General features: G+C 37.6%; 1 protein-coding gene across 1 annotated transcript in view; it reads left to right on the forward strand.

Annotated features, from left to right (window-relative positions):
* The window catches only part of DLG2 (discs large MAGUK scaffold protein 2), a 966889-nt gene that overhangs the window by 4050 nt on the left and 940813 nt on the right, over positions 1-22026 (forward strand). Inside the window, exon 3 of the mRNA XM_079303594.1 lies at positions 13425-13556. Within this exon, the coding sequence (XP_079159720.1) occupies positions 13425-13556 (132 nt within the window). The remainder of the gene's footprint in view (positions 1-13424; positions 13557-22026) is intronic.

The raw sequence follows: 22026 nt of genomic DNA on the forward strand, positions 1-22026 counted from the left end.
ACAGAGAAATCTGTGAAACAAGCTTTAAAACCTACTGATGTTTATCACTGGAAGTTCTTACCAAACACTGCTTTCTTTGGCACTGGCCAGTCCTGGGTCTTTCTAAAGAACAAGTGAAGCATTTTGGGAATTTACCTTTGAAATAGCTCTCACATCTAGTACCAGTCGTCAAATTTCACATAGCTTTGCACCTAATTTACACTTTACCTTGCTGCTTGGTATGATGCCTGCCACCTTGCTTTTAAAAGTCCAGGTCCATATAGTTAGGAAAAAAAATAGTTTGCTTAATAATAAAAATCATATAACTTATAGGAACCTTTAATTTCTTATGGATGTGGGGGAAAAAAGGGTTTGATTCTGGTTCTGGTCATGTATAGTCCCTTGCTGATGTGCTAGAGTGAAAATACTTTGTTTTTCTCACTTCAGTGTGGAGGGCATTGAGGCTCTACATTCCCAGGAATGTTCAGAGAGCTGGAATGCTTGCTGGCAGTACCAGCAAAAAATGAGGCTGGGAAGAAACTATGGAGTATCCTACTGTGTTGGATATCTTCCCTTTAGGTATGGGGTGAGACATTGTATGGATTTGTGCACTGTTGTTGCACAGTTAAACAAAGGGCTCTTCTCTTTGCTTTTGCTCATCTCTAATTTTGAAGTACACTCCAAGTTTTAAATCAGACAAGACAGGCATCTGATTGTAGTTACAAAAAAGTTGGACAGTGCCATTTAGAGATGGAATGAGATGAACAATTTCAAAAAGTAAATAAATTCATTATTTTTGCTTAATTTTTACCTTACTTTTGCAAACTAGGATATTTCTGAATAGAACTATTAATGGAAATATGGAATTTCTTGAGAAGGGCTTTGCTTCAAAATAAAATTGTATGACCATACAGAAGAAGTGAAGTTAGGTTTTTGCATGGGTCTAGATGTCTGCTCTCCCTCCCTAGCTCCCTCCCTTCCTGAGTTACTTAGCTTGATTTCTTTTAACTGTAAGGAACTATATTTAGATCTGTAATTGCATATATTTTGGATTCATCAACAGAATAGTTAATAGCAAAAATGTTACTGTAATTCATTCATGTATTTCACAGTGATGGAAGGAACTAATTAAATCCATGCTCCTCTGTGATGGAGACCAGATTCCAGTTTTGGAGCCCTGCTTGTGGTTCACACAGAGATGGCAGGAACCCCCACATCTGGGTGCCTTGCTGCACATGTGCTTTTAGACTAACCCTGGCATTCTCCTTGCACATCTAGCTGTGTCTAGGCAGTCAGAGATAGGAGTGTTGGATTTTGTGCTACCCTCATCCCTCTTTCCATCTGTCAAAAGGAGAGGGATTGTACCTTCAGTCAGATGAAACCTGTGGGGTGCTGTTAGTACCATCTTGGCTCACCCCACCTTGTAGCCAGTTTATAAAGATGTGCTGATTCTGTCATGGAAAAACTTTTTGCATCATTCCTCTTATGTTAAAAAATGCCTTTCAGGACATATTTTATTAAGTACAACAATGTCAAGAATTAAAACATGCCAGTCTGATTCCATGTGGACAACTTCTGGGGCATTTAGAAGAATGTGACAGATGTGTTCTATGAAATGCTGGATTTGGTAGTGGTAATGCTGACTTTGTGGCTGGTCTGTTGAAAGGAATGAGTCTAAAAACAGCTCAGCAGGAACTTTTGATGCAGAGTTCATAAAGGACCAGACAAAGCTAGCTCCCATTCATGCCCTTTCTCTTTCAAACTGGCAGCTTCCTTTTAGCTAACAAAATTTAAGTTTAGGATCATAACTTTTTGTGCTCAAAAATCTTGAATGTGGTTTCAGTCTTCTTACATCTTACAGCAGCAAATCCAAAATATATAGGAAATTTTCTTTCTCTTTTACTTGTAACAGGTAATTGGTATTGCAAGATTTTTGTCCTTTCAGTTGCTGAATAAGAATTGTCAAATAAGTACATGGCTAAAAGGCCACCCCCTTCACTCCAAGTTTTGTTCAACTACCTCTCAGTTTTTCCAGTTAATTGAATGGAACACTGCAAATTTTAGGTATGTTTACAGACTGTGGAAAGCACAATTTTAGATTTCCAATAGTTAAACAAACAAGTGTCAGAAAATTGCTATCTAAACCGTGCCAATTTTCACCACAAAGCTTTGATTTAAAGATATCATTGCTTTTATGGCAGTGAGCTTTTCCCAGCCAGACATTGTTTCTGCTGTGAGAAACTGTGAAGTATTTTGCCCACAAAAGGACTAAGAGGAGCAGGCATTATACAGAACAAACCTTTATTATATGCATGCACACTGCAAAGCTAAGTGGGCTCTGGACTGGGAGTAGTGAAATTTATGCTTCTTTTCAGCTCTGCTGTTACTCTGGTACTTCTTAGATGTTTGATGTAGATCCATCCCATTTTAGTTGCCTCACCTAGGTAGGGTGCCCAGCTTTTTGTCCTGGAGGGTTGCTTTGGGTGGCAGAGAAAGAGATTCACCTCCAAAGGGCATTTTAGCACACCTAAGATCTGCATTGCTTTCTGGACAATTGTCATTTTCTCTCTACCCATAGACAAAACACAGGGTAACCACACTATAACTCACCTCAGTTTGATGATGTCTTGTTCCCTCATATAAATTTCAGTGGCAAAACCATCTCCTTATCTGAGATATTTATGAGAGCTGACACTGTGTGTTCTGTGAGTGCTATAAATTTACACTAGTCATTATTTTAGTGGGGAAAAAAATGTTATAAATTATTGTACTATTAGTCACTGGAATTGGAAGCAACCATAGTGTTGATACAGGCACAAGAGGCAGCTGTACATCCTCTCCTCCATTCCTTTTTAGTGCATATTGTACTCAGTAGAAGCAATGGTGTCTTGCATTATAAGCATAATCTTCTTCCTTCTCATCCTCTCTTCTTTCCTTCTGAATTTGTTCCAGATGGCCAAGCTAGATGTCAGAGGGTAACCATGGAGAAAAAGCTGAATTTGTAACTAGTGGCCAAATGTGATAAAAGATGATTTTGCAGTCCCTGCTTCAGCAAAATGAGAAAATCTGCCTTACTCAGATATGCTTATTTTGGTCAGGTCATACCAGGTTCCTGCTTCTAAGAAGTATTTAAAGTCTGTTTCACTGTGGTATCCTCTTTTATTTACTGCAAATTAAATGGTGCCAAACAACAGCTTTATGAAAATAGAAATAAAGATCATGTTTTCTCTTGCCATATTCATCCCAGAAAGAGCCAGCAAAGCTGTCCTGACCTGATGGGTGATGACAGTAGTAATCAACATACAAAATATGTGAAGAAAACATTTGCTCTTTATTGGATGTGCTCCAGAAGAGTTTTTGGTGGCAGTAAACACTTTGCCTGAACGAGTCAGTGCGATTGTCCCTAAGTCTGTCTTCACTTTTGGGCTGAAGAGGTTAATGCTTCCTTCAAAACGTATTTATCAGGGAATTGAATCATGTAGAGTTTCCTGGAAAGAGGGAATCTGTACAATTTACAATTTCACTAGCAGAAGCCAGTCTTTTCTGGTTTCTTCTCTCCCCTGACCGTATGGGCATATCTCACATTATGCTGTGGTGGAATAATTCCAGGCACGTTCCAGTTCAGTTCTAGGTGTTGAGTACTATGTTAACACTGCCTTGCAGATGGATGTCTGCTAAGCTGTGCTTTTAACCAGAAAAACCCCAACCAAATGACCCCAACCCAAGGTTTGCAAATCTACAGACCAAGTTGTTTAATGTCCAAAATGTAAAATTTATTTTATGTTCTTGCCTGAAGGCATATATTGGGTTTTTTAAATTGACTTGGTATAATACAGAGGTTCTTAAATTAAAAATATCAACATGGATGTGAGAAAATGTAAGACCATAATGCCTATTTTGCTAATAAATAAAGGTAATTTGATGTCATTCCATTTATTTTTCTTTTGCATCACTAGAAGGACATTTGAGTTACTGAACTGTTTTCTTGCATGTAATATTATTATTATTTTGTATGAGTTTGGAAGTTATTTATTCCTGAACAGACATCTTTTTCTTAGTTTTCTGTCTCACTCCAGTTTTCACATTTATGTTAATTTTGATACTGAGTGTTCTTTTAAAGGAAAAAAAAAAATACAGAGCTGCTGTATTAAGTGTGCAACTCCTGGTTTGTACTCTTGCAACTATACATCAAGTTCCACTAGTTTTGTGTTTTGCATTCAATTAGATTGTAAGCTCTTCAAAGCAGGGCACTCTGATAATTTTGCACTGTTAAGATGTCAATTTACATTTATTCAGCTATATAAATAAGAGGTTTTCATTTGATGTTATGTCATTTTGAGGGTTTGTGGATTCATTTTTCATTCTGTCTTCATATTTGCATTATTGATTTAACATTAACGTTTGTACACCTAGATTTTAACACTGTGACACTTGAAAGGCAGAAGCAAAAAGGTCAGGTGAAGCTACTTGTAATTGCAGGGTGCCTGTAGTTTTGGAAGGAGTCTCAAGGCCCCAGAATCTGCTCATTCTGTTGTTTGAAATGCAAACAGGTCACCTGTGTAGCCAGGTCACCAAACTGGAGCAAGGATTGCTAATGAACAAATTCTACATTGCCTTCAACATACCTGGGGAAAGAGAACTCATTGGAAAAAAGGAATGGCCCTGGTGTGATGAGCAGCTGATATCAGCAGTTGTTTTGCCCTTTTGTGGTCTCCTGAGGAAAAGTGATGTGGTGGAAGGAATGCAGGTGCCAGAGTGAGCCCCTGATAAGAACTGGACTCTTCCTTATGTTAAAGTGTGATACATAAGATTAACAGGTTATAGACTAAATACTGAGTATTTTTTTAATATTTAGTTGTAGTTTACAGGCAGGGATGAGTAGAGAAAACATATCTGTGGGATTGCAGGGGTCAGATAGTCCCATCTGGGGGCACTGAAGCAGGAATGTAGCTTGGTTTTTGGGATACTTTTTGATAAACAGAAATGCTGGAGTAAAGTTTGTGAGTTTATGCTGAGCCAGTTCCTGATCTTTATATAATTATCCTATTCCTTGTGTAATTGCAGTTAGTCAAGTTTAAATAATTATATTTAAAACTAAAAAATATGTGAAGATGGCATTTTACCAGAACAGATGTGTGGTTATATGTTGCAAAATCAAGTGTGAAGTTACATGGACAACAAGGTTACATTGAACTAATCAACACTGATAAGTGATTTTTTTCTTAGTTTTCCTTATTTTCAGTTAGACAAAAAGTCGGATTGTTAACAAATAGGCAAAAAAAGAGAACCCATCACTTCTCTGATTGGTTGTGTGTGAATTGTGTTTCATAAAGCTGACAGTTTTTCTGTCCAGCTCCATCCGCCAGTCAGTGTTCCTGTACCATTGCTGGGTGTCCAGCCTGAGTTTATAGGTTGTGTGTTAAGATAAATTTAATTCCAGAACAGAGAATAAGAAACTTTGAGAATGTCAAAAGTATACAAAAGTTGCAGAGGCTGGAACTATGAAAAAGGACATGGAGCAGGGAAGGGACATGACAAATCAAACAAGTGTAGAAGAAGCTGTAAAGGGAATAATGGTGATTTGCTTTTCACAATGACATCTGGAGAATAAGTAGTTGTCTTTTTATAACAAAAATTATATTTTTTTAATGTAGTAGGAAAAAGCCACTAGAACCTTCAAACACTGAAGTCAGATGGTGAGGGATCTTGTGGATGTTGTAGGAGGTTACCAGTGCAATTAGAGGCCATCTGGGTGTAAGCCTGGGTCCTTCTGCACAGCAGGGAGAAAAACTGAAAACCTCATAGGGCTCCTCCAGGCTCTCTATGTCTGTTCTGTTTCTCTGAGAGTTCAGCTGACACATCATAACATAATTCCTGCCTTTCAAAGCAATCTGACTCGCAGAACATTTAGCCCTCTGCGTTGTATCATCTGCTCAAATCAATATTGTGGAACAAGAGACTGCTGAGCAACTTCTGTGGTTCTGTGGCAGGCTTTCCCATGAGCTGTGTGGGGCACAGAAAGCTGGAATAATACAACTGCATGGTAACACTGTTCAGTGCAAAGCTACCTGTCCTCCTTCAGCTTTCCTTGGCATTTGGATATCTGGTTTCCCTTTAATATACCTGGGCATGTAATACTGCCTTGTTCTGAGAAATTTACTGTTGTACTTGCATAGCTGTTCTTACAGTCTGTCTGGCCCATTTCTTGTCTGCCAGCAGCATCATGATATAAAATAACACTGCTTCACGAGGGAACTGTTCCTAAATTGGTGTTCTGAAGGAAAGCAGTTGTGCAGAGAATTCACCAAGGCTACAGTTAGTGTAGGAATGTCACAATTTTTACACTTAATGGGGAGCAAGGGCAACTCAGAATGCAACCTGAAATATCATTCCTTGAAAGACTCTCCACTTGCCCAAGATTCATCTCCACAGGCCATGTGTTGGCCTCCTCTGTGTGCCAATCTGGTTGCTAAAAGCTGAAACCCCAGAAACAGGCTTGCCTGGTATTCCCTTTGATGATACCTCCCTTTTTCTGTCCCCTTGTTTTCCCTAGCAGCACAGAAGATGGGTTTATGTGCCATGCATATCCTGAGGAGCTGTTATTTTCAACCCTTTTGCTTGTTTGTTGTGAGTGCTCGCCACACTGGGTGATTGTCACATACGTCATGCCTTATGCTTCCTCAAGGTTGTATAACCCATATGCTGCATTTTCTGGATAGTTGTTTAAAGTCCTCTTACAGGGATGAAGGGCCCAGATGCTGGGAGCTTTCTGTTTTTTACACATATTCCCTGTCTGCTTTCCCTCTGTGCAGTCTGCTAGATTAGTTTGTGTCTCATATTGATGTTTATATGTAAATATTTTATGATTATCATTTGTCTAATAGCTCTCAAGTCCTTTGAACCATGGGAGCTTATAGCTTGTGTTTTTCTCAACCATCTTAGTGTGCTGTTTCTTGAATTTCATTCTAAAATTTATATGGCTTTCTACTCTTTTCTCCTATGGTTACTGAGTATTGTCTATTAGCTGGATTTATTCCTTTGTGTTTGCTGTTCTGTGTGAAGATCAAGGAAGGTAAATGAGTTACTGATAGTTTTGACTTGGATCAGTTCCAAGGCAGGTTGCCTGGAAATTTCTTACTGCATTCCCTCATGCTGATCTGTAACAATTCACTTTAATTTTTTGTGATTTCTAGACCATAGAATCAAATCATTTGAGGCAGGCAACAGTGTTTGCTCCTCATTTGGTCATTTAAATGAAGGTGTGAACTCTCCAAAATGAAAGTAGTTTTTGAGATCCTTTTCTTCTAAAATTATCAAACGTTACTGAGAACACTTCCTTGCTCCCTTTCCTGGTGCTCTGGTTCCATTTCTCACTTCTATTTTGGCTCCTGTGTTGTTTCTCCACCATTCTTCATGCCTTTTCCTGCTTCAATGCCCTACATTTTCCCAATCCTGGTTCTCAAAAACCTGTAAAGTGAAATGTGTTGGTGTTTCCTTCTTTTAAAATTCACCTCTACAACAGACTTTGCAAGTCAAAAGATAATTGAAATTCATTTTAGGAAAAAGCAGATTAAAAAAAAAAAAAAGAAAAAGAGAAATTGAAATAATACCACCCCTTTGTCTTGTCAATTCAATTAGGGTTAGATCTCAACTAATGTTAAACATCTCTCACCAATGAAACCTTAGTTTTCATTTAAGTTAACGTTTTTTCATCCTGTTGCACCTCAAAAAATATTTTCATTCTCAAACTAGGAAGGAAGGAAAAAAAATGTAAATGTTTTTCTAGACTTAGCAAGAGGCTGTGGTAGAGTTGGTTCACTGAGAGGCAGTGGCTGCCTGATTCTCCTTATGCTGGTGCAGGGTGCTGTTAACCAGCTGACTCTGATTTCTTCCACGTGCAAGGCAGAACTTGCTGAGTTTGGAATTGTATTTTCATTTTTTTTCTCTCCATCCTCTGAGAGATGCAGAGAAAAAAACTACCTTGCTTCATAGCAGGAGTTGAATGAGAGGATCATACTGTCAAGAAAAGCAGCAGCAGCAGGTCTCAGCAGACTGGGAGTGCTCAAAACACAACAATTTGAGTGCAAAATCAGTAACTGATTCTAGCCAGTTACATATATGGGTCCATATACAGTTCAGCCTGTATGACTTTGCTGTGGCCAGAAGGAGCTCAAATGGCTTGAAAATAACCATATATTCATATATATGGTCTTAGCAGCATCTCCTTGAGTTATGGGGTGCTACCATTATCTGCTTCCTTTGCTTGAGCCATCATCATTCAACAAACCCTAGATTGAAAATGGAGCTGCTTGGAGACTGATTTTTGAGTCATTTTTATCTTTCCCGTATAGTTTCAATTAGTCCTGTTAGTCAAACCTGTTCCTAATTACTTACTGAAGTTCATGGATAAACCTAAATTATCTTCAGGTGTAATGTGTTCAGTTCCTCTGAAGGATAAATGGTGTGCATAAACACCTGGAGAGATAATTAAGAAATTTGTTTCTGGGATCAGTCCTATAGTGTGGTGTGTGACCTGCCATGTGCAGGCATGGCTATGTCATCTCCTGTCCCATATGATGGTATAACAACTTTTTAAACACAACTGTCCACACCAGCAGAGCTGCAGATACTTCAACTCTACAAGGATCCTACTGTAAATGCTGCAGTGAGTATAGTGACTCCTTGCCTACATGGAGTTTCAAAATGATTCTAAAAATGTGCTTGGAAAACACGAGAGCGTAGAAAAAGCACCAGCAGAGGAAGGGAATCCTTCAGCTTCAAGGAACTGTTTGTATTGCACATGGCATCCAGGTCTTGGATGTGGACCCTGAGAAGCAGACAGAATTGAATTTGATGTCATTTTAGCAAAGTAGATGGTTAAATTATTGCAGTGTTAATTTAAGTATGCATAACTATGAAATTTAGTGTTTCATATGTGTGGTTTACATTTTAAGAGCAGTGCTTTAGGAAACAATTTATTGTTGAGAACTTAATTTCTCATGATATATAGTGCACCTTACTCTGTATGTGCTTGGATGTATGGCTTCATTTCTTTTTGACAGTATCACTAGAAAACCTTATGTCTATAAGATATACTGAAGTTACATTTTGTTAAAACACAACTTGGATTTTTCTATACAACTTTTATATACATCTGTTTCATCAGATGTATAAGCTTTGCCCCAACAGATAATTTTACTCTATAGTGTAAATGTCTACTTACTGTACTTTAAAAATCAACATCACAGAAAAGTCTATACAGTGAGAGTACTATAAAGTGTGATATAATCTGTAATGACCTCATCTAGAATAATAACCTCAAGGAAAGGTTTTGCCTCTTCTTCGATTCTTACATAGATGAATACATTAATCAGAGCCTCATTCTGTAGAAGAAAAAATGAGTAATTCCTTGTGTGATAAAAACTTTAGATTGAAAGGGAAAGTTTTCTGAGGGACTACACTAAAGAGAGTTACTGCTCTGTAGTTTTGTATCAGTATTAGATATCTCTGATTTGCTGTATTGTAGGAATAACCTCATTCCCTGATTGGTAGCATAAACCACAAACACTCCTGAACTGCTTAAAAGATTATGGAGCGATAAAACAGTAAAATTTAGAGAATTGTAAGTTAGTTTGGGTTAACTGATAACCTCTTGGACAAGATCCTGTAGGACTGTATTATTCCTTAAGATTTTTTTTCTTTCAATTGTATTATGATGTTTTGAGTATGATTTATTTGAACAAAACAATAATGCATTTGCTGATTATAAGTATATAATTTTTTGTAGGGCTGTATCTACTGAATGGTTTCTTGTCAAAGTCATCTTTCAAAGCCAGTAAGATCAATTTAAAAATAGTGTCATAAAATACAAAGAAGCAGTAAAAAAAAAATTAAATCTATGTCCGGCAGGCCTCATGGGGCACAGCTGATCCTGACTTTTCAGTGGTCTTTTGTTCACAGACAAAGGACCTACTCAGGCTTCACACAGAGCCCCACCTTTTGGGATATTAAATTGTGTGTTCAGTGGATTTCTTGTTGTGCTTGAATTTGGTTTTGGTATCAGAACTGGAGAATAGTGATACCATAGAACAAAGATTTTTTGGTTGCATTTCTGATATACTCTGTAAAGTGCAGGACTTTCTTTGGCTGCTATAAATTAACTGTGTTCTTTATTGAATGCCATAATGCATGCAGTGATCCAGTCCCTCATGAAAGCCACCAATCTCATTCTTCTTGATGAAAAGAATGTGTGGAAATTCAGATTCAGAAACTTCCAGTTAATTGGGTGGCAGGGAATGTGGTTCTTATTTGACTATTGTGCTGCAGTCCAGGCAGTCCATTCTTGCCACCAGATAGTACTTAAGCTTTGTAGCTGCAAAAGAAAGAATCTGAATGTCCTCATCTGTTTTGGGTATGACTGGGAGCTGACAATGATTATTATTTTGGGGAGAGTACTGAGCGTTTTTCAGATGTGCCATTTTATGATATTATTTCTTGTTGCCCTGTGTTGTGCAGAGGTAGGAATGTGCTGTGCTGGTGTTGATTATGATTGCGCCCCAGCATGATAAACACTGTCAAATCCATATGAAGATCTAATTCTGAATAGTTTCTAACCATGAGAGTTCATCAAGAGGGGAGAAAGTTATTTTTTGAAAGCCTAATTTGGTGACAAATTGACTGAAGATTCAAGTAGTCTCCATAAAATCCCTTGGCTTTTCAGGAATGCTCCCGTAGTAATGGTTGCACATCCCCCCTCCCCAACAGGCTGAAGTATTCTTGGTCAGGATATGCCTGGGCATCCTGATTGGATCACCCAGGTACACTGCTGCCAAGTGAGATTGTGCAGGAAAAGGATGCAGCTCCAAGCTGGAGCTTAGGAATGGAGTAACAATTAATGTATCCTATTAAAGCTAGTGAGGAAAATTAGGCAGGGAGATGATTACTTTATCTGGGATTTAGATTTAGCACTACAACTGTGTGCTGGTTGTTCAGTTTGCAGAGTTTAGGACTCTTCTGGGGTCAACAAAAAGTAGACTTTGCATCTTCATTAATTGAAAAATAGTATTTCAAGTGAAAATAAAAACTGCTCATCCCTAATGGATGCTATTTTTCATAGCATCACAGTTTTTAAAATACAAATTGTACACTTTAGGAAAGGAATGATTAATGAAAGTCACTAAGAAAAAGGGAATGGTATCCCTGGTGTGGAAGAGGCATTCACAACCCATATTTGTAATTTCTCAGTCCACTCTTAAAATGTGTCCCCAGTACCGGATACTTTGCAGTAGTTTTCCACCACTCTGTGACTTCACTTTAATATAAATACCCATGGATGCATAACACATGCAGATCTGTACTTGGAATTACTAATTCCAACCCATGCTTTAAGTTACAGCTCAGTTATTTTATTGAGGGTGGCCAGAATGTTCAGTGTATCAATGAAAGTACAGGTGTCTCAGGTGAGTTAGGCTGTCATGAGGTCAGTAAAAGGTATGATGTAATTGGGGTTTTAAAGGCAAAAGAAGCTGAGCTCATGTGCAGAAGTAGTTTTTCGAACCAAACCATATCCCAGCTGGATCCAGAGCTTTGTTTCAAGGCTATACTTTTGGTTTGGGTGATTTGATGGAAGCCCAGCCCAATTATTGTGATGTAGCCTTTAAATAATCTCCTCTCTCTCTCTCTCCCTCCCCATGGGCCATAAGTGGTCCTAAGTGCAATTGCCTAATTCTTACCTGCACCCAAGGACAACTGTCATAAAAAGAAGGGGTTCCTCTTGGAGACTCCCTCAAAGTGGAATCAAAGCAGAAAATTGTGAGGTCTTCCATTGTAATGGCTAGACTGCTGTAAAATGTTCCCCAATCTTCATATCTATGTGATATGTACATAAGGTTGGACTCAATGCTCTTGGAGGTCTTTCCCAACATTAATGAGGCTATTTATTTATATATACGTCTGTGCACATATAAAAACATTCAAATAAAATTTCTTTTTATGGTTTTTAATTTCTCTTGTGACCAGCTAGAATTTTTGAGATGAGAAAGAAAAAGCATTGCATGTTTTTAAATTTTAATGATTGATTAAAATGTTCCCCTTTTTAAATTTGAGAATGTTATCAGGTTACAGAATACAAGTCATGTCTCTGCCCCAATGTGAACTCATCTGGTTGTCACATCCCAAGGCCTGTATTGCAGGGAGCCATCAAGATCCTGAACAAAGACAGTCAAACTTTATATAGTGAAAAAGAAGTTTTCTTTTAGTTCTTTAGTAAAAAAGAATTATAAAAGCAATCTTTTTTGCCCTTCCAAGAATTTCACACTGCTTTGTTGAATTTAGTCTAACCAGAGAAATCTGACCCTCTCCTAGTAATGAAGTTTGCCTTGAACTCTAATTGAAGAAGTTTGGATTGGGGCACTTGCTTTTAATTATTTATTTGGGTTTTTTTAGTGTCTGGGAGTCTTACTGAAAATTTGGTGGCAATACAATTGCAAAAGCACATTCAGATATCTCAGTGTCATACATATGTTTGTGTGCATTTCTGGAATCTAGTTGATATGGGAAGAAAGATAAAGTCTGATTCTCCATGTTCCTCTATTTTTCTTCTCTGTAAGATGGTGATTGGATTTCATGCAATTTTACATGTCACTCATGCTTTTGGCAAGTGACTATGCCAAGATAATAGCAGCAGGAGGAACAGAGCTCTGCTCCTCTGGGCTCTTACAGAAAGGCTGGATTGCTCTCTTTGAGCCAGCACATGGATGAAAGTCTGCTATCAAAGCCTCATTTACCAAAGAGGTAGATAGCAATTTTATGTATTGAGGGAATAGAAAAAACCAGCCTCACTCTTGGACACCTGCCTTTCAGATACACATTTGTCAGTCAGAGAACAGAGAACTGAGTGCTGCAGATGCAAGCAAACACTTTCATGTCTTCTCTGAATATGTTTTAAGGCCAGTTTTCCTGCATGGGTATCCATAACAGTTATTGTCTATAATTTTGTAGCTTCTGCAAGTTGTAATTTGGTCCAGGCCCCATAGTTTCCAGATGGCTTTGGATAAATGGAAGTTGAGCACTTGTTATAGATGCTGTTCTAAAGATCATTTTCCCATATGCATATGCAATGTTGCATATGTTGTTCATGACATACAGCTAATGACAGAAAGCAATAACATCACCATTCCTGGAAGTGTTCCAAAGACATGTGGATGTGGCACCTGGGGACATGGTTTGCTGGGGAACACGGTGGTGCTGGTTTAAAAGTTGGACTCAATGATCTTGTAGATATTTTCCAAGCATAGTGATTTTATGATTCTATAAACATTTGCTGTAAATGTTCCCTATATGTGTGCACAATGCCTCTCAAAATGTGTAGTTAACATTTGAGCATTTAGATACTTTTCAGAGCCAAGAAAGACATTGTTGAGCTTTTTTTGTTTTTGTTTTTTTAGATACTGACCGAGCTTTAGTGCTGCTGGAAGAATATTGCAAAAAACTACGGAAGCCAGAAGAGCAACAACTGAAAAAAGCCATCAGAAAGGTGATGGGCATCTTTAAGAGCAGCTTGTTTCAGGCACTTCTAGGTAGGTACTGATGTTTAATACTATGTCTCTAATACCTTTCTTGGAGTCCAGAGCTAGGTCAGACCTAGTGACTTTCTTATCAGTCACTATTTAATTTGTGTTTATGGTGAAAAGCATGTTGAGATGATCCTTACAGGTTTCTGAGTGGAAACTCATTGTCCTGATATTGCAAAGGTATTTTCTTACTTACAGAGGAAGAAAGTAAAAGAAACCTAATACAAGTTAAGGTATTGAATCCTAAACCTTGCTGTTTTTCTTTATTTAATGAAAGATAAAAATCAGAATAGGATATAACTGTTTATGCAAAGGTGAAGATGAAGCCATCTCCACAGGTAAATGGCCAAAGTTTATTCATTTCACTTGCACCAAGTAGCATTGAAAATCTTCGTGTCTTTTGAATTATATTGTGAAAAGTGTCAGCAGAGAAACTCAAAAATGACTTAAGAAAAATCTCTCCAGGAGACTGGCAAAATGTGCCCATTCATGTGTTGTTGCAGTGTTCAAACAGATCTATCACTCATTCTTCCATTTACTTAAAAATTCCCATTTCATCTTGTACATAATGTTAAAATCAAGTGCTTATTGTTGAGCTTATGTAAAGCAACCTCCATGAGTTATATATAATGTTTCCAGGGTCATGACCGTACCTGTTTGCCTTGGCATTCCGGTTGTTCCTTGTGCTGTGCCTGAGCTGCCAATCATGGGAAGTGGTGACTGTAACTGTGCATCTCCCTTGCTCTGCCCCTCTACCCTCTTGCTCACAGTGCATGGCCCTTCCTTCACACACATCTACATTTTGTAAGGAACTCATCTCAAGGGTGCATTTCCTGACACAAATTGTATTTGTGAAGGCACACATACCTTCAACTTTTGGCTGTTTGAAGCCAGAGTATCAACTGTGCCCCTTGCAGAGCTACAGTCAGGACCAGTTATGGAAAAATTTTGATTATCAGTCATGAAAGTGGAAGCACATCAATAATGCATTATTACTGTGAAGACAATGGAGGTCTGGGACTAGTTTCAGGAATTTCTGTAGCATTTGTGGAAAATGGGTATTACCAGTCTCTAATGTTTCCTGCAGAATTAATGTTAGTGCTGTTTTACTTGTAACTTTTCTGAACTTCTTTAAAGCTATTAGCTTTATTTTATAAACTCTACGTAATTTTAATTTATCTGTATGCTTTAAAAGAGAAAATATATTAGTAATTGAATTTACCAAATAGTCGTAAATAGATCTAGAAGAAAAAAAATTGAACCTTCCCATATTGTTTTTATGAAGGTGACTATGGATATAGAAATGTGTATTGAAGAAATACATCAGTCACAAAAGTTCCATTAGCTGTACATTTACTTCTGCACTATTTGGAAGTAGCGAGAATACTTCAGAGTATTTTAACAATGTGTGCTTTGTGTGTGGCTGCACTACAATATCTGTTGATCTATTATACATGTTGGAAATGAAAAAGTGATTATAGCTGCAATAAGGTTGAATCCAAAGAAGAACTTACATCTTTGGATTGCTACAGTAACAGGTTGAGGAGTATGGTGTTGCAGAAGTTATTTTAGTTTGTGAGCCTTTACATGTCTTTTCCTTCTTAAATGCTTTATTTTATAGAAGAGATTTGGGAATTGTGGGATGTGTTCAAAGTCTTTCATTATTACATTTGGTTTGTTACTTGGTTGGTCTAGATTCTGGAACAATACTAAAGAGGGATCTCTCCTCTATGAGAGACATCCCAAACATTTTAAGTGTGGTAGATGATGTTATTACACAATCAATAATGAGATTCTTGCCTAATTAGTATTTAAAAAGACCCTCACTTCCATAACATCTGTTTCAGCTTCATGGTGTAGTTTCCCATATCACCTATAAATCAGACCACCACACAAAGGAATACCTGAGGCAGAATTTCTGGTCTCCTTTTAAGTTCTGTACTCCTAACATTCCTTTGTCTTTTATATTTACAGAATGTCTAATGGTCTTGAAAGTCTTCCATTTTTCTGTTCCTGATCTTAATGAGACTTGATTTCCAGAGTCTGAGAGTTCATTACTTTCCAAAACTCTTTGACTTATAGCTGTCAAATGTTGATTTTATCCAGAATGATTGACCTTTCAAATATTTAGGCTGTAACTACTAATGAAAAATGTGATTTTTTTTTTTTTTTTTTTTTTTTTGTTACAGAATCCTTAACCTGGATGCAGAGGTACACATTCTTACTAGAAATAAAGTTTACAGAATTTTATGTGCCAAATTCAGTTTTTGTAGGTCCCACAGCTTCAATGGAATTTGCTTCCTTTACAAATAAATTCATCCGTTGTAACCATCTCTGTCCTTTAAATGTGGATTCAATTCTTATTGACTTCCAAAAGGCTTTGAAAATTTGTCAGATGTCTTAAATTGAGTGTAACAAGAACAGGTAAAGAAAAATAGTAAGAGTCACTTTTCAAATCTACTGTCATATAGTTCCTTTTATTCTCAAATTTATGCTTGTGTGATTATGCTGATTTGATTCAGCCATCCTTGAACTTCATTTCTTAATGTGTGTGTCTATTTTTATCTTCAATGTGTTTCATAAATATTAAATGTGGACTACTGAACAGTGGGGTAACATGAGAGAAAGAAAGATTCAATATTTTTCTTATCTATATTCTACACATGCAAGAAGGCACTATCATGTAAGGAAAAGTTCTGTAAGTGATTTACAGAAGGATTATTGAAGGATTGTCCTTTTACATTTTAATTTGGGTTCAAAAGCATTCCTTTCTCCCTTTGGGCTGTTCTTTTTGCTGAACTTCTTGCTAGAGTGGCTGTGTTCAGTGACAGCTGAGTTAGTTGCTAAGAGGCACATTTTCAAAGTGACATGTGGAACTGCAGTCTCTGGTGTTCCCATTTACACTCCGGTGGCCCAAACACAATGCTTTGAAAATCCAACCCTAAGAGGAGGGAGGAGAAACTCTTCAGAAAGAGCATGCAAGGGGAAGAACATGAATTTAGATATTGACATTACTGTTAAATTAATTCTAGATTTCTTTCACCTGAAGGATTTCACCTGTTCTTCTATGGGCAGTGAGGAGTTATGCTGTGGTTAGGACCCTGTAAGGATTTTGGTTTTTTGGGTTTTTTTTTTGGTAGGGTCTTCTGTAGCTAGCTGATAATAAAATCACAAGGTTCTCTTAAATTGTAGCACATGTGCTGATGTGAACATTTTTAAGACTACAAGGAAGAGGAAATGAAACCTTCAGAAATCAAAATGCCTTATTTGTGGGATTGTCTCATAATGGGGCATATCGGAGACATCATGCTGTGATAAAAAAGGGAAATCATGACAGAGAGTAATAATACATCCAGTCATCCAGATGTGTCAAAGCAACCAAACATTTTTTGTTCCAGATCTGTTCTTCAGGAAACTTAATCAATTTTAATAATGCTGTACGTAGTTTAGTACAATTTATTTCGAGAAACCTCTGCTATATATTTGTCTAACCTTCATTTCATTTAGAAAAGTGCATGATTCCACAGCTTAGAGGGTGGCTCTGTGGAATGAGAATGGATAAAAGAGGTTTATGTCAGGACTGTTTGGGTTTTTTGTAGATACATCTCTATAAAACATCATTTTGTTTCTAGTAGGAATTAAAGTGCCACAAATAACTTTAATCATCTTATGCAGTATTAGGTAAAAACTAATCTCAATAGGTTTTTCTAAAATTCGGATAAACCCAATCTGCAGTTGGTGACGTATTTCCTGAGGACTTTGAAACCATGTCTTACGGTTTTTTCTCATGCTTGCGTAACTTTGCCTGAATTTTAAAATGCCGTATTTACAATTAAAATCTGCATTGCCTTTTTTTTTTTTTTTTCTTAATGGTATTGTACCATTTTTGCAAAATAATGCAGATGTTCTAAAACTGCTCATCTTAAAAATTGCTGCAGTAAATGTTACTGGTACAAAATTTTCTGCTCATCTGTGTCATAAAATGCTCTTAGAGAGTTAGGATACAATGTTACCTTTTCTATAGCCTGGTGTTTTAGACTATTCCTCATCCAGCTGACTTTTAAATAAAACTTGTTATTACAATCCGTTTAAAAAGAGTGATCGTATCTTTTAAACTGAGTCAAAAAGGAAGTCAGATGATTTTTCTGCAATCCCATATTACTCTTATTTTAAAAGATTGTGGAAAGATAACTCAATAGTGTTACATTAGTCTCCGGTGTCTAGTTAAATCTTCTATTCATCCATGTTACTAGAAGGTGCCCAGGACAAATAGGATATATAAAGAGGACATTTCAGAGATCCAAAGCAAATTTCCCTTTGGTTTAATTATTCTGGGACATATGTACCTATTAAAAATAGGATAGTCTTTAAGAAATGCAAGTATTTATTATAGCTAGCATGAAGCAAGCCAAGAGTTTGATTTCCTATGGGTTTGTCTTAGTTTGATTGACCTTGGTGTCTACAAAGTTGTGAGGTGAGATTTACAGTTCTCTTGCACTTAGGACTGTGGTTAAATTTCTGGATAGTTTAAATATGAAAAAATCTGGAGAGGAGCCAATCATAGGAGTAATGATGGAATGTTGGAATATGTCACTGGCATAAAGAGAAAACTCTAAGAATGAAAAATGAGGAAGGTTTTGATAGGCATGTCAATTAAGAATAATGATGAAGAATATCCCCTACATTATGTAGGCTTTAATGGTGAGAAGAACAATGATACTGTTTACCATAAGAGAAGAAGAAAATATAGGAGATTAGTAGGAAGACAAGGAATTTGTTTAGGCATTTTGTGTTTAAGGAGAACCTTTTTAATGAAATTTGAGAATAGAGGGAAAGAGGTGAGTCATGACTGGGGAATATGTATGGTGTATGAAAAGCAGGATACATGATAAGAAAAGCGGACCTGCATCATAGTCCTGGGCTGGAGATGGGGCCTAGACCAAAGCAGATGTCAAGAACAATTATAGATTCCATAAAGTGCAAAAATTGAGTACTGGTCATACATGATAGTGCTGAGATTTGCACAAAAGGCATAGAAATAGTCTGTTAAATACTGAAGCTTGTTACTGTCTATTCCAGTGATATATCTTTAAAAAACACTGCTATCATATTTTCAGGCTTTTCTTCACAACCACCAAGGCCTTTTCATACTTCATTCTTTGAGCAGACATTTAACATTCATGGCACCACAGAAAGCAAGGCAATGTCCAATTTACCAAGATTCCCGATAAAGCTGCTAGCATTGAGGAAATCCAGAGAACTTGTTTGACAGTCACCTTTGTGAGGTGAGGTGATGGTGACTGTTGCTACTACCCATCTTTCTCAGTCTCTAGGAGGAAGCATGTTTCAGTGCTCAGTGCTGTGTCAGTGTTTCAGGGACCAGAAGGATATGAAAAGAATTGGTGTGCTGGGAAACTTTTCAACAGGGAAACACAACTGGGAGTTGCCTATTCATACATGCCAAGCTTCCTCTTGGTAGATGTTTTTGTCCCATCACATACTTGCAGTGCAGATGTAAGGTCACTTGTCTCCTATGGCATTGCTCTCTTGACTTACTCTCAGTGAGCTGGTTTCTGGTCATGTCAGGCTGTTTCACCCACAGTAACAACACTGAATTTCTCAGGTGTTGATCCAGTGCAGCCAAGCCTGTGCCCAGCCCAGGGACATTAACCAATCCTCTTGCTCAGGGCCTGCATTCACCATTCATGATGTCAAAGAATAAAACCTCTGAGTTTGCTTGCCTGGGATCATGTGTTGGGGTGATTCTCACAGAGATTTATATTCAGACCTTGTCTGACTGAGAAATACAGATTCTTCTATAGCTGTATCTAAAAATATTGAAACCCTCCCTAACTATTAAAAATGTTGAGGAGCAAAAGAAATGTGCAAAACCTCTTCAGTGCTCTGTCACATTTGAGAGATGCTCAAATGACATCTCTGACAATGGGGAAGCCTGTTATTACTCTGCACAGAGTCCTACTTTCCCAAACTGGCATCTTTCTTTGTTGCAGCATAAATTACAGCAGAACTGAAATTTAAATTCAAGGGCAGCTTTTGTTTTGCCTGAAGACAGCTGCAGCTGCTTTTATTCTTGAAGTCCAATTCTCTTAGTAAGCAAATTTTGTGCTTTCTCTCGAAAGAGCTAAAGGTAGTGCGCGATCTTTGGGATGGTTTGAAACTGTGTGATCTTTTTAGGAGCTGGGGGCAGGATTGCAGCCAGCTGGAGAAGCTAATCCTTGCAATTCTCCAGTGAAAGTCTGGTCACAAGGAGTGGACCATTTGTTAAAAAGAAAGGAGAAAAAAAAGGCAGATCTGTTGTAAATGGTTTCTAGTGGATTTTGGCCCACTGCTGTTTTTTCTTCCACAGCAGAGCAATTTCTCCTGCATTGTTATAATTTCTCTCAAGTCTCTTACAATTCCCCCCAACCCATGGTGTCTGTGGATCCTTTGGAGGAAATAAGATTTCTTTGCTTCTCTCAGGTTGCATTGACAGTGGGTAGAGGGTCCAAATTTAGCTGGTGAGAGCTGGCAGCTGGATGCACATGGAGAAAGAAGACAGGCATCATGTTGCTATAGAGGAATTGGAGTGAAGATACCCAGGGAGAGGAGTTTCACATTCAGAATGGGTCTGGTTGAAGTGGACCACTGGTATCCTGAGTGGAGATCACCTCTTCCAACCTCTCCCTTAAGTGGGGTTTCCTAGAGCATGTCAGTCAGAATTGTGTTCAGATAGCTTTTGCATATCTCCAGGGGAGGAGACCCACAGCCTCCCTGGGCCACCTCTGATTTTCACTGAAGTCTGAAATGTTACCCAGTTTTTCTTAGCTGTGTCAGTGATGGAGGAGCTGAAATATTTCTCAGAATTGCTTTAGTCTTTGGGACTTAGTGGATATTAAGGTGATGTCTTACTGGTTAGAGATGAGCAGAGAGAGCCAGGGCATGGTCCTCCCTGTTCTTGCTGGGCCAGTGTGGTGATGTGAGTGGCCAGCTTCTTAATATTAAAGCTATTTCCCACCTTGAGGAAAGGTGTGTGTAAAGATGTGGGAATCTTGCATGGGTACCCTAAATGAGTTTTCATTTGAAAGAATTTAAATATTAGAAGCTTGTGAATTACCAGGAAACACCTTAACCCCAAACCAAAGCTCTGCTACCTCTTGCATTTATGGGGGTGGATCTGATGAACTCTGATAAATAGAAGATCCCAGCCCAAGTCCATATCTGGATTCTCAGCCTGTCTGAGTACAAGAAGAAACCGATTACAGCACTGATACAACCTGGGTAATACATAATCACATGTAATCCTAATGCAACCCTCTGCTCGTGTTTTGCTGCCTTTTAACCCATGAACCATAACATCTGCATCTCAGACAAGGAATTCAGAACCCTTGGGGACTTTTGTGATTTGAAATGCAAAAGCTGTGCACTAGAAAGAAACCATTTTTAATATGAGCAATGTGATATGTGTTGAGGTTGTTGGTTTTCAATATCCAACAAGGAATAAAAGCTGGTTTTTGTTTCTTTAGGGTTTGATCTTTTGGTTTGGTTTGTTTTTCTTTTTTTTTTTTTTTTTTTGAGTGCATTTTGACCATATGGATTCTTTGTATAATTAGAATTAATAAAATGCAGTTGCAGCAGCTGTTACTGTGTGGCTGCTGTCCCAATGTGAAGCTTTTCTTTCTCTTTGCATTAAATAGGGATAGCCCTTTATTGTTGGTTTGTGATGAGAGCTAGAGACAAATTATTGAGAGATTCATTTAGATAATTTGGTTTTATTGTGAATAATGCAGTTTCCTTTTTCAGACTGTCAGAATATAAAAGAACAATGAGATAGATGATTTTCTTTTGGTGTTAAAGAAAAAAAAACTAGATTTATATCTTGCTAATGTAGTTTGTATATCTACTAATAAAATGGAAGAAAATAATCTGGAGCAAGCTGTTATATCACTAATCCCAATGTTTATTTTTGTCTCTAAAATAGCAGAGCTTTTTCTCCCCTGCTAATGTTTTGGTCTGCAGAGTCATTTTAGGCTAGACTGGTTGTGATTTTTGTTTAGTGAATATAATGTTTTTAAGAAATTGCATGGTAATTTTGAAATCACAGAAACATTTTAGCCTTGAAAAGTGTTGTACCTTATATTTCTCAAAGCTGTTATAAATGAGCCAAGGTTATTTCCAGTGCCCCTGCTGTGGATCTTTTGGAATTTCAGTACTCTTTTTACTTGACCCTGTGCTTCCAATGTCTTGTGGGAGTCACTGAAAGATACTGATTGGAGTGATTTAAGTGCAGTTGGGATTGAGCACTGAACAGTAAGATGCATCAAAGTAAACAAGTTAATCTTAGATACACATACCTGTATATATTTGTGACTGTATCTATGTCTATATATAGAATACTTATATGAATTCATACACACGTATTGTGGCAGATAACTGTGGATATCATATTTATCTCATACCTCTGCTGTAGTTTGTACAG

Source organism: Erithacus rubecula (assembly GCF_903797595.1).
Source record: "Erithacus rubecula genome assembly, chromosome: 1".
Lineage (NCBI taxonomy): Eukaryota > Metazoa > Chordata > Aves > Passeriformes > Muscicapidae > Erithacus > Erithacus rubecula.